The sequence below is a fragment of the Mobula hypostoma genome, chromosome 9 (assembly GCF_963921235.1).
Source record: "Mobula hypostoma chromosome 9, sMobHyp1.1, whole genome shotgun sequence".
Taxonomy (NCBI): domain Eukaryota; kingdom Metazoa; phylum Chordata; class Chondrichthyes; order Myliobatiformes; family Myliobatidae; genus Mobula; species Mobula hypostoma.
The window spans coordinates 143710573-143727995 of NC_086105.1; the positions used below are offsets into that span (position 1 = coordinate 143710573).

The 17423-nt window shown below is 41.8% G+C and overlaps 1 protein-coding gene across 4 annotated transcripts in view; it reads right to left on the bottom strand.

The window, feature by feature from the left end:
• Window positions 1-17423, bottom strand: part of LOC134352129 (SUN domain-containing protein 1-like) — a 92659-nt gene that overhangs the window by 58681 nt on the left and 16555 nt on the right. For 2 of the 4 annotated variants that reach the window (XM_063059352.1, XM_063059350.1), the window contains exons 1-2: window positions 17011-17235; window positions 3768-3855 (exon numbers count right to left, since the gene is read on the bottom strand). The exons of 1 other annotated variant lie outside the window; for it this stretch is intronic. In XM_063059352.1, coding sequence (XP_062915422.1) covers window positions 3768-3844 — 77 coding nt within the window. In that variant the 5' untranslated portion in view covers window positions 3845-3855; window positions 17011-17235. Of the gene's footprint in view, window positions 1-3767; window positions 3856-16883; window positions 17236-17423 lie in introns of those variants that run through there. One more of the 4 variants, XM_063059351.1, reaches the window with a different exon arrangement.

Consider the following 17423-nt stretch of genomic DNA (forward strand, 5'->3'; position numbering starts at 1 on the left):
TATCCCAGAATCCATGTGCAACTTCCCATTTATACCCTTAATGAGACCCATTCATCATAAGTTACTCTTTTATATTTGTAAGTCACCAGAACAAATAAAATTATGAAGTGCAAATCCAATTCAGGATGATAAAATCTAATAATGAGAACTATAAACAAGACTTGAACAGAGGAGTGAGGGATAGATAGGAACAATGGTAAACAAGATTGATGAAGACACAGAGTAACCTCAAGGTCAGGTTCACTTGAAGACAAGAATCAAACATGCATATGTTTAGGAACATGCTTTGACTCATACTATAATGGAAAGCTGTTAGGAAAACATTTTTCTGACTATAAAGAGCAGAACCAACACAGGCAGTTCACTGCCAGCAGCAAGAACACTTCAAAACATTGCTTTTAAGTAAGCATTAGGAAGCTCCTTTTTCTGCTTTCATCAACATCCAACACATGGTCCTAAATTTATCAAATTGGTTCAAGTTTAACAGTTCAGCACTCTTAGAGATTGGGACTAAACTAGAACCACAAGAGCTGTTGGGAGTGGCTTAAACTAAAATATGGCACAGGGATGGGAACCAGTAGGGAGCTGAGGATGAGCCAGTAGGTATACAAGCAGATGATGGGTGTAACATGAAGGTAAGGAAGGACAAGTCAATGATTGGGTACAAATGCAGACAGAGTTAAAAGCTAAATTGTACCACAAAGGTAAAATTCACAAGGGTGAGAAGGCAGGATTGAAGGTGCAGTATTTAAATATGCATATCATTTGGAATAAGGTGGACGAACTCATGGTGCAATTAGATATTGGTCATTATGACATGGGTATTACTGAGTCATGGCTGAAAGAAGACCATAGTTGGGAGCTTAACATCAAAGGATATACTTTGTATAGAAAGGACAGGCAGGAAGGCATTGGTGGTGGTTGGCTCTGCTGTTAAGAGATGGGATTACATCTTTAGAAAAAGGTGACAGGGGGTCAGAGAATGTTGAATCTTTGTGGGTGGAGTTAATAAACTGCAAGGATAAAAAAAATTAAGGGAATCATATAGAGGCCTCCAAATAGTAGCCAAGATGTGGGGTTGAGATTGCAAAGGGAGCTGGAAAAGGCATGTAATAAGGGTAATGACACAGTAGTAGTGGGAGACTTCAATATGCAAAGGGATTGGGAAAATCTGGTTAGTGTCGGATGGCAAGAGGGGGAATTTGTTGAACGTCTAGAGCAGCTTGTGCTTGAGCCTACTCGGGGAAAAGCCATCTTAGATTGGGTGTTGTGTAATAACACCCAATATGGACTGAGAAAATTGCAAATGTCACTACTCTGTAAGGAAGGAAGGCAAAAGAAAGGAAATTATATTCCAGTTAGCCTAACCTCAGTGGTTGGGAAAGTGTTGGAGTCTATTATTAAGGATGAGGATTCTGGGTACTTTGAGACCAATGATAAAATAAGTCAAGGTCAGCATGGCTTCTGAAAGAGAAATCTTGCCTGACAAATCTGTTACAGTTCTTCAAAGAAGTAACAAGCAAGGTGGTCAAAGGAGACAGTGGATGTCATTTACTTGGATTTTCAGAAGGTATTTTATAAGGTGCCACACATAAAGCTGCTTAACAAGATAAAATCCTATGGCGTTACAGGAAATATACTGGCACGGATAAAGGAATGGCTGACAGGCAGGAGGCAGCAAGTAGGAATAAAGGGGGCCTTTTCTGGTTGGCTACAAGTGACTAGTGGTGTTCCTCAGGGGTCAGAATTGGGACCACAACTTTTCACATTGTTCATCAATGAGTTAGATAATGGAATTGATAGCTTTGTGGCAAAGTTTGTAGATAATACGAAGATAGGTGGAACGGTAGGTAGTGCTGAGGGAGCAACGCAATTGCAGCAGGATGGACAAATTACAAGAATGGGCAAAAAAGTGGCAGATGGAATACAATTTGGGAAACGTATAATGCATTTTGGTAAAAATGAACAATAGTACAGACTATATCTAAATGGGGAGAAAGTTCAAACATCAGAGGTACAGAGGGACTTGGAAGCCTCGTGCAAGTCTCTCAGAAGGTTAATTTACAGAATTATTTGCAGAATTCCTGTTGTTTAGGTTAATTTACATGTCGAGTCTGTGATAAAGAAGGCAAATGCAATATTTGCATTTATTTCAAGGTGAACAGAATACAAAAGGAGATAATACTGAGCCTTTATAAAACACTGGTCTGGCCACACTTAAGAGTATTGTCAACAGTTTTGGGCCCCCTATCTCAGATGGATGTGTTGTCAGGTTCACGAGGATGATTCCGGGAATGAAGGGGTTAACATATGAGGAATGTTTGGTAGCTTTGGGCCTGTACTCACTGGAATTTAGAAGAATTCAGGGGGTTCTCATTGAAACCTACCGAATGTTAAAAGAAACAACAGGAATTCTGCAGATGCTGGAAATTCAAGCAACACACATCAAAGTTGCTGGTGGACGCAGCAGGCCAGGCAGCATCTCTAGGAAGAGGTACAGTCGACGTTTCACGCCAAGACCCTTCGTCAGGACTAACTGAAGGAAGAGCTAGTCAGAGATTTGGAAGTGGGAAGGGGAGGGGGAGATCCAAAATGATAGGAGAAGACAGGAGGGGGAGGGATGGAGCCAAGAGCTGGACAGGGGATTGGCAAAGGGGATAAGAGAGGATCATGGGACAGGAGGTCCAGGGAGAAAGACAGGGGGGGGGTGGGGAGCATGAACATACACTTCTCTAACTTCTGCTAATGCCCCATCTCCCCCTCGTATCCCATCCGTTATTTATTTTTATACCCACATTTTCTCTCACTCTCCTTTTTCTCCCTCTGTCCCTCTGACTATACCCCTTTGCCCATCCTCTGGGTTCCCCCCCCCCTTGTCTTTCTCCCCGGACCTCCTGTCCCATGATCCTCTCATATCCCCTTTGCCAATTACCTGTCCAGCTCTTGGCTCCATCTCTCCCCCTCTTGTCTTCTCCTGTCATTTTGGATCTCCCCCTCCCCCTCTCAAATCTCTTACTAACTCTTCCTTCAGTTAGTCCTGACGAAGGGTCTCGGCCTGAAACGTTGACTGTACCTCTTCCTAGAGATGCTGCCTGGAATGTTGAAAGAACTAGATAAGGTGGATGTGAAGAGAATGTTTCCTGTGGTAGGGGTATCCAGAACTAGAGTGCACAGCCTCAAAGTTGAGGGGTGACCTTTCAGAACAGAGGTAAAGAGGAATGTTTTTAGCCAGGGCGTAGTAAATCTGTGGAATACTCTGCCACAGACTGCAGTGGAGGCCAAGTCCACCGGTACATTTAAAGCAGAAGTTGATAGTTATCTGATCGATTACGGCATCAAAGGATATGGTGAGAAGGTATATGGGGTTGAGTGGGATCTGGGATCAGCCATGATGGAATGGCAGAACAGACTCGATGGGCTGAATAGCCTAATTTTGCTATGTCTTATGGTGTTAAATGCCTTTCCTTCCTTTCACAGCAGCAGTTCCAGAAGTTCAAAACATGCCTTTTTAACCCAGAAAATTAATTTCAATTGAAGTTAGGCTAACATACTTTCGGTTATCTAGTTTTAGGATTATTTACCACCATTAGCTCCAAGTATTATGGTTTGCGAATAAAATATTCAAACCCAGGTCAGTATTTCATTATCATTTTCTAGAAAAAAAGATTTGATCATTCAACCTTTTTAAACAGCCATCAAGTATCAAGCTGAATTAATCACTGCACCCATCTGTTTACAACACCATGCATCTTAACTGGGAGTCTCACCTGAGTGCATAAGTATAGCCAGTGTTCTCTGGCACATATTGAGGAGGAGTGTATGTGTGAAGTCGGGAAAAATCCATGCTCAACTGTCCTACAGCAAAGGTGAAAAATAACATGATGCAATACTTTCAAGAGATACGATGCCATCTATATGCAGCTTAATATTTTAAAAATTGTACCTGTGTTCAACCTGTTTACCTGGTACAAGCAAAAAAAATGGTGAAATGCTGAAAATGTTCATTAACTACACCACAGCCAGATCTTGGAAACTGGTAACAGATACGTGAGCATCTGGAAGCTTGAGACGATTTTAATTCTATTGCTTAAAGTAGCACTCAGAATTGTAAATTCAGAAATGTAAATCATGACAAGCAGTTGAACTTCTTAGAACAAACATTCAAGACAGGTTTTGGGCATCCTGGCAGCATTCACTGGAGAGTTCTGTTGATCACATCATCTACACAACTGTAAACAACAGGAATTCTGCAGGTGCTGGAAATTCAAGCAACACACATCAAAGTTGCTGGTGAACTCAGCAGGCCAGGCAGCATCTCTAGGAAGAGGTACAGTCGACGTTTCAGGCCGAGACCCTTCGTCAGGACTAACTGAAGGAAGAGCTAGTAAGAGATTTGAAAGTGGGAGGGGGAGGGGGAGATCCAAAATGATAGGAGAGACAGAAGGGGGAGGGATGGAGCCAAGAGCTGGACAGGTGATTAGCAAAAGGGATATGAGAGGATCATGGGACAGGAGGCCCGGGGAGAAAGACGGGGGGGGGACCCAGAGGATGAGCAAGGGGTATAGTCAGAGGGACAGAGGGAGAAAAAGGAGAGTGAGAGAAAGAATGTGTGTATAAAAATAAATAACGGATGGGGTACGAGCGGGAGGTGGAGCATTAGCGGAAGTTAGAGAAGTCAATGTTCATGCCATTAGGTTGGAGGCTACCCAGACGGAATATAAGGTGTTGTTCCTCCAACCTGAGTGTGGCTTCATCTTTACAGTAGAGGAGGCCGTGGATAGACATATCAGAATGGGAATGGGATGTGGAATTAAAATGTGTGGCCACTGGGAGATCCTGCTTTCTCTGGCGGACAGAGTATAGGTGTTCAGCAAAGTGGTCTCCCAGTCTGCGTCGGGTCTCGCCAATATATAGAAGGCCACATCGGGAGTGCGTCAGGTCTCGCCAATATATCTCCCCCGCTCTCTCTGCTTTCTGCAGGGATTGCTCCCTACGCAACTCCCTTGTCCACTCATCCCCCCCATCCCTCCCCACTGATCTCCCTCCTGGCACTTATCCTTGTAAGCGGAACAAGTGCTACACATACCCTTACACTTCCTCCCTTACCACCATTCAGGGCCCCAGACAGTCCTCCCGGGTAAGGCGACACTTCACCTGTGAGTCGGCTGGGGTGATATACTGCGTCCGGTGCTGCCGATGTGGCCTTCTATATATTGGCGAGACCCGACGCAGACTGGGAGACCGCTTTGCTGAACACCTACGCTCTGTCCGCCAGAGAAAGCAGGATCTCCCAGTGGCCACACATTTTAATTCCACATCCCATTCCCATTCTGATATGTCTATCCACGGCCTCCTCTACTGTAAAGATGAAGCCACACTCAGATTGGAGGAACACCACCTTATATTCCATCTGGGTAGCCTCCAACCTGATGGCATGAACACTGACTTCTCTAACTTCTGCTAATGCCCCACCTCCCCCTTGTACCCCATCCGTTATTTATTTTTATACACACATTCTTTCTCTCACTCTCCTTTTTCTCCCTCTGTCCCTTTGACTATACCCCTTGCCCATCCTCTGGGTCCCCCCCCCCCATCTTTCTCCCCGGGCCTCCTGTCCCATGATCCTCTCATATCCCCTTTGCCAATCACCTGTCCAGCTCTTGGCTCCATCCCTCCCCCTTCTGTCTCTCCTATCATTTTGGATCTCCCTCTCCCCCTCCAACTTTCAAATCTCTTACTAACTCTTCCTTCAGTTAGTCCTGACGAAGGGTCTTGGCCTGAAACGTTGACTGTACCTCTTCCTAGAGATGCTGCCTGGCCTGCTGCGTTCACCAGCAACTTTGATCTACACAACTGTGTTCACGTCACAAGACTCGGTCTTTAAAATTCTGTCTATATTCAACTTAATCAGCAGTATACCTATTATTACAAAAACACAAATAAAACATTATCTTTCTGTGCAGTTGATGCTGTTGTCATGTTTAGTTTTCAAAAAAAAATGTACAGCTGTGTGGGAGGGAAGGGCTAGGTTGATCTTGGAGTAGGTTAAAATGGTGGCATTGTAGTATAACACTATTACAGCACCAGTGACCCCAAGTTCAATTCCCACAATTGTCTGTAAGGAGTTTGTACGTTTACCCATGACCACATAGGTTTCATCTCGGTGACCTGGTTTCTCCCACAGTCCAAAGTTCAGAGTAAACCTATTTAGGGCACCATGGCAGTGTAGTGTTTAGCATGATGCTATACACCTCAAATCATTCCAGAGTCCAATTTCAGTGCCATCTGTAAAGAGTTTGTATGTTCTCCCTATGACCACTTGAGCTTCCTTCAGGTGCTCCGTGTTTCTCCCATAACTCAAAGATATACAGGTTAGTAGGTTAACTGGTCAAATGGGGGAGTTGTTGAGCAGTGTGGTTCTTTGGGAAGGAAGGGTCCATTCTGCACTGTATCTCTAAATAAATAAACAAACATCGTGGACCGAAGGGCCTGTATTGTTCCATGTTCTATGTTCAGCTTGGAAAATAGATTGCAGCCAAAGTACATGGCAAAACCAACCTAATTCTTCATTCTTCTCTCTCAAAATCTATGATAAATGTATCTGGGACATTTATATCACCCCATTTTAGTGAATAAATCAATATTCCCCGACCTTCCTATTCTGGCTTCTGTTCCCTTCCTTTTTCTAGTCCTGATGAAAGACCTTAGTCCAAAATGCAACTGTTTATTCCCCTCCATAGATGCTGTGACTTGCTAAGTTCCTCCAGCATTTTTATGTAGATCAATATTAATATGGATTCATAATGGGTTTTGTATTCAATAGCAAAGTACAAGGAATTTTTTTGGTGAGGCGTTATTCCAGGCTGATCGTAATGTTGCTTTAATGGGCATCTCTGAGCAAATATACTAGAGTTGTGGACTCACAGTTTACTAAGTCAAACTTGCTGGTGAACGCAACAGGCCAGGCAGCATCTCTAGGAAGAGGTACAGTCGACATTTCGGGCCGAGACCCTTTGTCAGGACCCGTCTTGACATGTCTTGACAAGACGGGTCCTGACAAAGGGTCTCGGCCCGAAATGTCGACTGTACCTCTTCCTAGAGATGCTGCCTGGCCTGCTGCATTCACCAGGAACTTTGACGTGTGTTGCTTGAATTTCCAGCATCTGCAGAATTCCTCGTGTTTGCAGTTTACAAAGTCCTCACTTTTCAGAACAGCCTGAATATTTATTAATATTGGAATTAAAATATTTTTATGGATGGGTCACCCAGGAACAGTAATGCAAAGTAAATCACCTTATGCCATTATCTTGTCTTACTTAAAGTACGATCTTTTTATTGAGAGTTTTAGATCACAATATTAAGAAAATAGCTTAATACAATAACTAAAAAATCCATTTTAGTTTACATTAATAACAAATTTGGAAACTACTTGTAATGTATTATACAAAAAAGTAATGTTGTTAGATCATAGTCTTAGAACAAAAAGAGTTAGCTTTGTACCACACTATTAGATTAGATTCAACTTTGTCATTGTGCAGAGTACAGATACAAAGCCAATGAAATGTGGTTAGCATCTAACCAGAAATGCAAAGAATAGTGTTATTTACAAAATAACTGCGAATAAGTTGAAGACCCCATTACAATAGTCAGAGAAAAGTACAGCACAGAAGTAGGCATTTGACTCATCTAATCTGTGCTGAGCCATTTAAACTGCCTACCCTCATCGACCTGCACCGAAACCATAGCCCTCCATGCTTCTGCCATCAATTATCTATCCAAACTTCTCTGAAATGTTGAAATTGAGCTTGCAGGCACCACTTGCGCTGGTAGCTCGTTCCACAATCTCACGACCATCTCAGTGAAAAAGTTTCCCCTCATGTTCCCTTAAACCTTTCACCCATAACCTCTAGTTGCAATCCCACCCAACCTCAGTGGAAAAAGCATCCCTGCATTTACCATATCTGTACTCAATTTTGTATACCTCCATCAAATCTCCCCTCAATCTTCTACATTCTAAAAAAAATGTTCAAAATGATTTAGAAAGTACCAATCACAATCCTTTAGGACCTTATAAAGTCCAAATCTCAAGAGCAGCTCTTATCAGATTTAATTCCCAGACAAGGGAGGTTGTAAAAATCCCATCTATTGTTAAGGAGTCCATGCAAAATCTTCCAGAAGCCAAGACCCTGATTTGTAATTTATCATAATCATGAAGAAAATTTATCCAATGCAGGCGGGTCCCAGGCGCTACTTTATTCTACACTAGCCATTTGACTTATCTCTTGACGTAGCCATTTGAGCTGGATGACCTGCGGATCATTCGGGAGAATGAGGAGATTATAGATCGTAGCTACACGGAGGTAGTTTCGCCAAAGGAGCAGAGGACAGGAAATTGGGTCACTGTCAGGCGAGAGAAGAGGAAAGGGCAGGCAGAGCAGGGTTCCCCTGTGGCCATTCCCCTCAACAAGTATACCGCATTGGATACTGTTGGGGGGGGATGACTTACCTGGGACTAGCTGCAGTAGCCGGATCTCTGGCACTGAGTCTGGCTCTGCAGTGCAGAAGGGAGGGGGGAAAAAGAGGAGAGCGATAGTGATAGGGGACTTGATAGTTAGAGGTGCAGATAGAAGGTTCTGTGGTTGTGACAGAGAATCCAGGATGGTTTGTTGCCTCCCAGGTGCCAGGGTCAAGGATGTCTCTGATCGATTGCATGACATTCTGAAGTGGGAGGGTGATCAGCCAGATGTCGTGGTGCACATCGGTACCAATGACATAGCAAGGAAGAGTGAAGAGGTCCTGGACAGTGAGTATAGAGAGCTTGGTAGGAAGTTGAAAAGCAGGACCTCAAGGGTGGTAATCTCAGGATTGCTACCTGTGCTAGGTGCCAGTGAGGGTAGGAATAGGATGCTGTGGAGGAGGAACAAGTGGCTGAGGAACTGGTGTAGGTGCAGGGTTTCAGATTTCAGGATCATTGGGACCTCTTCTGGGGCAGGTGGGACCTGTACAAGAGAGACGGGTTACACTTGAACCACAGGGGGACCAATATCCTTTCAGGGAGGTTTGTTAGTGCTATTGGGGAAGCTTTAAACTAGATTTGCAGGGGGAATGGGAACCAGAGTGCCAGAGCTGACAGTGTGGCTGGGGTGAAAATAAATGATGTTGAAAGTTTAAGCAAATCCGCTGATAGAAAGGTTGTGAGTGGTGGTAAAAATCTTCTGAGGTGTATATATTTCAATGCTAGGAGTATTGCGGGGAAGGCGGATGAGTTGAGGGCGTGGATTGACACATGGAATTATGATGTTGTAGCAATTAGTGAAACTTGGCTACAGGAGGGGCAGGACTGGCAGCTTAATATTCCAGGGTTCCGATGTTTCAGATGTGATCAAGGCAGAGGAATGAAAGGTGAGGGAATAGCATTGCTTGTTAGGGAAAATATTACAGCAGTGCTCAGGCAGGACAGATTAGAGGGCTTGTCTACTGAGTCCTTATTGGTGGAGCTGAGAAACAGGAAAGGTATGGCCACATTAGTGGGATTGTATTACAGACCACCCAACAGTCAACGAGACTTGGAAGAGCAAATCTGCAGAGAGATAGCAGGCAACTGCAGGAAACATAAAGTTGTGGTGGTAGGGGATTTTAATTTTCCATACATTGATTGGAACTCCCATACTGTTAGGGGTCTAGATGGTTTAGAGTTTGTAAAATGTGTTCAGGAAAGTTTTCTAAATCAGTATATAGAGGGACCAACTAGAGGGGATGCAATATTGGATCTCCTGTTAGGAAACGAATTAGGGCAAGTGACAGAAGTCTGTGTAGGGGAGCACTTTGGTTCCAGTGATCATAACACCATTAATTTCAATTTGATCATGGACAAGGATAGATCTGGTCCTAGGGTTGAGGTTCTGAACTGGAAGAAGGCCAAATTTGAAGAAATGAGAAAAGATCTAAAAAGCATGGATTGGGACAGGTTGTTCTCTGGCAAAGATGTGATTGGTAGGTGGGAAGCCTTCAAAGGGGAAATTTTGAGAGTGCAGAGTTTGTATGTTCCTGTCAGGATTAAAGGCAAATTGAATAGGAATAAGGAACCTTGGTTCTCAAGGGATATTGCAACTCTGATAAAGAAGAAGAGGGAGTTGTATGAAATGTATAGGAAACAGGGGGTAAATCAGGTGCTTGAGGAGTATAAGAAGTGCAAGAAAATACTTAAAGAAAGAAATCAGGAGGGCTAAAAGAAGACGTGAGGTTGCCTTGGCAGTCAAAGTGAAGGATAATCCAAAGAGCTTTTACAAGTATATTAAGAGCAAAAGGATTGTAAGGGATAAAATTGGTCCTCTTGAAGATCAGAGTGGTCGGCTTTGTGCAGAACCAAAGGAAATGGGGGAGATCTTAAATAGGTTTTTTGCGTCTGTATTTACTAAGGAAGCTGGCATGAAATCTATGGAATTGAGGGAATCAAGTAGTGAGACCATGGAAACTGTACAGATTGAAAAGGAGGAGGTGCTTGCTGTCTTGAGGAAAATTAAAGTGGATAATTCCCCGGGACCTGACAGAGTATTCCCTTGGACCTTGAAGGAGACTAGTGTTGAAATTGCAGGGGCCCTGGCAGAAATAATTAAAATGTCGCTGTCTACGAGTGAAGTGCCGGAGGATTGGAGTGTGGCTCATGCTGTTCCGTTGTTTAAAAAAGGATCGAAAAGTAATCCGGGAAATTATAGGCCGGTGAGTTTAACGTCAGTAGTAGTTAAGTTATTGGAGGGAGTACTAAGAGACAGAATCTACAAGCATTTGGATAGACAGGGGCTTATTAGGGAGAGTCAACATGGCTTTGTGCGTGGTAGGTCATGTTTGACCAATCTATTGGAGTTTTTCGAGGAGGTTACCAGGAAAGTGGATGAAGGGAAGGCAGTGTATATTGTCTACATGGACTTCAGTAAGGCCTTTGACAAGGTCCCGCATGGGAGGTTAGTTAGGAAAATTCAGTCGCTAGGTATACATGGAGAGGTGGTAAATTGGATTAGACATTGGCACGATGGAAGAAGCCAGAGAGTGGTGGTAGAGAATTGCTTCTCTGAGTGGAGGCCTGTGACTAGTGGTGTGCCACAGGGATCAGTGCTGGGTCCATTGTTATTTGTCATCTATATCAATGATCTGGATGATAATATGGTAAATTGGATCAGCAAGTTTGCTGATGATACAAAGATTGGAGGTGTAGTAGACAGTGAGGAAGGTTTTCAGAGCCTGCAGAGGGACTTGGACCAGCTGGAAAAATGGGCTGAAAAATGGCAGATAGAGTTTAATACTGACAAGTGTGAGGTATTGCACGTTGGAAGGACAAACCAACGTAGAACATACAGGGTTAATGGTAAGGCACTGAGGAGTGCAGTGGAACAGAGGGATCTGGGAATACAGATACAAAATTCCCTAAAAGTGTCGTCACAGGTAGACAGGGTCGTAAAGAGAGCTTTTGGTACATTGGCCTTTATTAATCGAAGTATTGAGTACAAGAGCTGGAATGTTATGATGAGGTTGTATAAAGCATTGGTGAGGCCGAATATGGAGTATTGTGTTCAGTTTTAGTCACCAAATTACAGGAAGGATATAAATAAGGTTGAAAGAGTGCAGAGAAGGTTTACAAGGATGTTGCTGGGACTTGAGAAACTCAGTTACAGAGAAAGGTTGAATAGGTTAGGACTTTATTCCCTGGAGTGTAGAAGAATGAGGGGAGATTTGATAGAGGTATATAAAATTATGATGGGTATAGATAGAGTGAATGCAAGCAGGCTTTTTCCACTGAGGCAAGGGGAGAAAAAAACCAGAGGACATGGGTTAAGGGTGAGGGGGGAAAAGTTTAAAGGGAACATTAGGGGGAGCTTCTTCACACAGAGAGTGGTGGGAGTATGGAATGAGCTGCCAGACGAGGTGGTAAATGCGGGTTCTTTTTTAACATTTAAGAATAAATTGGACAAATACATGGATGGTCCGTGTGCAGGTCAGTGGGACTAGGCAGAAAATGGTTCAGCACAGCCAAGAAGGACCAAAGGGCCTGTTTCTGTGCTGTAGTTTCCATGGTTCTATGGTATGGTTTTTGTAACGACAATCACACTACAATGCTAGATTTTCTGAACGATTTAATCTTGGTCTCAAGTGAAATTTTAGGCTTCATATGACTCAAATGTAGGCTTAGCTTCTATGTTCAGGATGATAACACCCAACTTTTCCATATTCCGCAAAATCTTTCTACGATGGAGCTTGATTTAGGAGTTGCCAATCTGGCATGCAGAAAATGTGGCTCAGAGCTTTTTGAGCATGATTAAAGGCTCGATACTGGGATTGCTGGCACAGGGGACAATGCCAATGTTTACTTATTCAATTTTAATTCATTTTTATATTGGCTCCCCTCTCTTGAACAATTATTTTATGAAAAAAGTTGGTAGCATGTCTGCAGAGATTTTTAGTGCCTAGTACAGTCTGTATTGAATACTATTACATTATTGTATAGGATGTGTGTATGTAGTTGTGGGGGTGGCAATTAGAGAAAGGGTCAAGTCACTGCTGCTCAGTGAACCTTTACCAGTTAGTGAGTCAACCATGGCTTGGAGTTCAGACTTCCAATGATACAAAAGTGAGGAATCCTCATCTCCAAGTGCGAATCAATGACAGAGATTGGCTAACGTTGGAGATGAAAACTGCTTAGTTTCCTCTTTATTCAATCACAACCACTCCAAATGGGAGTTTGTTGGAGGCATAATACAGTATTACAACAACAGGGACTGAGAAAAGGATTGGAATGATGATACAGCTTGCTTGACCCCAAACCTCACCACAATAGAATAGCAGACAGCGCAATGCTATTACAGTTCGGGGCATTCTGGAGTTCAATTCTGGCGCTGTTTTGAAATGAGTCTCTGTACATTCCCTGTGGAATGCATGTCCATACCCCCCCCCCCCCCCCCGCCGGGTGCTCCAGTTTCCTCCCGTAGTTCAAAGACAGCCAGGTAGGTTAATTGATCATTGTAAATTGTCCTGAGATTAGGATAGGGTTAATTGGGGATGTCAGGGGTAGCATGGCTCAAAGGACCAGAAGGGTCTACTCCACGCTGTATGGTTAAATAAATAAAATGAACATGCACTTTAGTTGGGTGCACACAAGATCCACCATTTAATATCAAGGCTTGCGTGTCATTGTGTAGGAGAAGATAAATTATGAACGTCTGAGAAAACCCAAATTAGCAGATTCAGTTAGTTGATTGTGTTTATCTTTCACGTCATGGGTAAAGGTCATTATGTCTCAGGGAATACTATCCATATTGCATCTCTGGGAAGAATTTCTCAGCCATCGAAGGGGCTTGGGGAACAGCATTGTGATCATTTTTCGAGGGTGATCACAAGGAGAGTACCTCTGTATCACCACACACAGATGGTCAACATTAAAGCACATCAACAATTCTTTGTCAGGTTTCGCTTTCTCCCAGATGAAGTCATGAACTCACGCGGATCAGGCAGGAAGATAATTGGTGCTCATAGAGCAGTCATTAGTACTAGAAGAGGGTGGCATCTGAGGAGGAGCAGATGAAAAGGGAGGACACTGAATAGTTAAGACCATGAATATAGAGGGGGTGAGCGGCTGGAGTCAGCCTCACAGTAGTTGCAAAATCAGAGCAGGGAATGCAAAACTGAAAGAAGAGTGCTGGTTAGGGAAAGAAATAATCAAGGCAGATACTCAAGCAAAGATTTAGGGACTGCGAGAAGCAAGAATGAGGGGGGCACAAGCCATGTCTGTGCAGGAATCAATTCTGATCGTCTTGGAACTCGGTACCAATATACCAGGGCATGCCTCCTTAAAGATATTTATACAATGATGTGGAGCACCAAATGGCCTGTTTACAAGCTGAGTATGTATAGGGGCTGATTTGTAGATTTTTCCTTCCCTGCATCCAAAGAACAATTTGAATTCAATTAAGCTCCTATTACTGCAGTATAGTATCCCTAGTCTATATTCTCTTTGCCTCTGGGTTTGGATTTTGCACTTTCTAAAGCTATGAAATATTAAGCCTTCAATTTTATCAAAACTAAATGAAAGAATTGTCTGGAATAATGAATTACTACACTGCCTATGTCAAAAGGTGCTAAATTACTATTTTAAAATCTGAAATTTATGCATTCTACTAGGAATTTCCAATATTGAAAGCAATCTTCATTTTGCAGTAACATGAACAGACTTATTATTGTGGGACTTAGGATTGTCCAGTCCTGCACTTAAATAATTTGGGTCCAAGATCTTCACAACACAAGTTCCAGATTTTAAGTTCCCCAGTTGGGACATCTGTCACCAGCTAACTGTCTTCAACTAAATGGATGAACTACTATTCAAAAGAAATGTGGCCAGCCAGCTGCCCGCCTCCTAATGCGTCCTTTTCAAAATCAGACACACCCAAAAACATTGCAAAACACCATACTTCAGCAACATCATACAATGCTATTGTCCTACTAGTCCTGTTTATATCTCCATTTTCAGATATGGCCAAAAGTATTTAAAAATCAGTGAGGTACAGATTCCATTTAAATCTTTCTTGAATATTTTCCTGAAAGCTTAAAATTAAAGCCACACGTTTACAAAAAAAATAAATTGATTGCAAAGAAAGTGAAAATAAAGTTGTGAATAAAAGCAAACGGAAGAGCAGAGCTAAAGTCACAAATTTAGTCTCAAACTGCACAGGTTTAATGTTATTTTGTAGAGTTTAGCAAACTTTAGATCAACACCCAATTATCACTGCAAGTTAACCAGAGTGACATATTCCTAAAGTATGAATTTAATCATTCTTTCCATCCCCCTTTTCCAAAGAATTAAATCTATAACCAAATGCTATAAAGTGTAAATCCAAATATCTCGATATGGGTTATCTACGTACAAAATGATCAATGAAAATCTCTCTCATTACCACCTTCAATATACTGTGAATAACTTGGATATATACTTATCAAACACCCAAAAACATCATTGTGATCACTAAGCATTATCCATTTCTTAAATGCGTTTTCCTCCCTTCTATCATACAACTACAAAAAGAAGCTGAATGAGTAACCAGTTTTCACTGGAGCAATGCAACCTACCTCAAAAACAGAACACACTGTGGGGTCTAATATGTACAGAATTACAGAAAGTGGCAAATCCTCAAGCATGGTAATGCAGGAATCAGTCATATGGCATGGGAACTAGCTCTTTAGACCAAATTTGTGTTGACCATTAAGCATCCATTCACACTAACCTTATACGAGTCCTATTTTATTCTCCCCTCAATGCTAACAGCCACCACCTTCACTTTTGTCAGATTCTACCCCTACCTAGACACTAGAGGCAACTTAGTGGCCAATTAACCTACCAACTTGCACATCTTAACATGTGGAAGAAAATCCATACCATCACAGGGAGAACACACAAACTCAAGTACTGGATGTCACAACATTCTAAATTATATTACTTTTGGGAGATCTTATAATCCCCTGACTTCCCATCTGTCACTATTGAACATGCATCCTTGCAGTCCACTGCCTATCCATATCAAAGACAATCAGATTTAAGCCTAGATTGGAGATTCCTAGCTGTTAAAAAGGTCTTCTATCACCAGCAACCCTAGTATTTATACTGAGAGTGTAAAAGAACATTTGAACTTTTATTGACCTCTTTCTTTGGGACACTGGTATTCATTTCAATTAGATTCCTAGCCAACCTGAAAATCTGGCAGGCCTTCGGCAGAGCAAACAGCATGGTGAATCACTAGAGAATGACACCGTAAAATGGATGTAAAACACACAGTTTCTCCTCAAAAAGAGTGAATGCCAGAGGAAGCCACTTTAACAAATGTCGGAACCAGTCCCACTACATGTTCTTCACATACAAAGACAGTGAATAAGAGTATGACTGATTATCAATGTGTCTCCTCTCTACAATTATTTAAAGCAATGATCCAAATTTGAAGTTATTATCCAATTATTTTGGTCCATCGTTGAATTTGTGCAATGCATTAGTGCATTATACCCTATATACAACACAATGAATCACTAACCACACTTGGCAGTATTCTGAGCCTAGTACTGTACATGAGGATAATTCAATAACAGTAATATTTTTAAAAAGGATATATATTTTTCCAGTAGCTAATGCTGGTTAACAAGCAATTTTCATTATTCATGCTAAATTTCTAATTGCTAAATTTCAAAAAAGCTGCTGGCAGAAAATAGTTCTAATGAACTATAACAAGTATGCTACTGCTTCAAATTTAATTGCTGGTTGTGAACATGGGACAGCAAAGCTGGGACAGTTGATAAACAATTAGAAATTGCAACAGTTATTTATTATCTGCATTTATACTGCACCTTATGACAGAAAATAAGCCACTAGCAGACAACTCTTCTCAGAAATTCTAATATTAGGGAATATACAATCTGACATTGCTATACATCCTGAAAAATTCCCATCAAAACTGAAACCTATTGCAAATGTCAGAAAATATTTTAAATTACTTTATCTGCAATAATCCATGGCAACATCCTTTACCACATGCATAAGGTCAGTAAAATGTCTGGAGATTCTGGGTTAAGAATCTTGTACCTATCATTTGTTTCAACATCTCCCCAACCAAAGACCCAAATGATAAACAAATTTTACCCAATTTTCATTAAATTCAGCGGCCAATAACAGGTTAACAGGATGAACACAGTACATCAGTAAGCAGTGAGGACATTAAAACATTCATAAATCTACAATTAAGGGATTAAGATATATGCAAATTTAAATTATTTCCTCATGCAGAGCAGGGACAACATAGGAACATTTGTATGCTACGTTGAACAGCACATGGCAACTATCATTATTTTAAACCTACATCTGTTAAGTAAATTACGAATATTTCTCAATTTATTCATCAACCGATAGGCTAAAAATCAGTTAACACTCAAGTATAAGTGAACAGTTTTTATCCAGGGGATTTTCCCATGTAGCATTCACAGAACCTGTCAGTATAACCTCCTGACGCAAATCGACAAGGCAGAAAATCCAAGTATCCTTGTTCACTGATCAGCTTTTCATCTTTAGACATAGGGGGGTCTTCTCATTGAAAACATCCTTATAATCCACCGATTTAAACGACGTTTACTGCTGACTGATTCGAAACTTGAACAACTTGCTCTATGTATTTCTCAACCAACAACAACAGTATTCCAAAATGGCCTCCCTGTTTCCACAAAGCATGAAGGATTGCGAATCTGATCCACCTACTACTAATTAATGCTGTCAGTCAGGAACAACCTTTAAAGCTATTGGCCACTAGAAAGCCACTTCAGCCAACTGAAAAGACAATTAACTCTTTAGGATTCCAACCTATTGTAAGAGACTAATCTGAATGAGAAAAAGAAACAAACAGTAC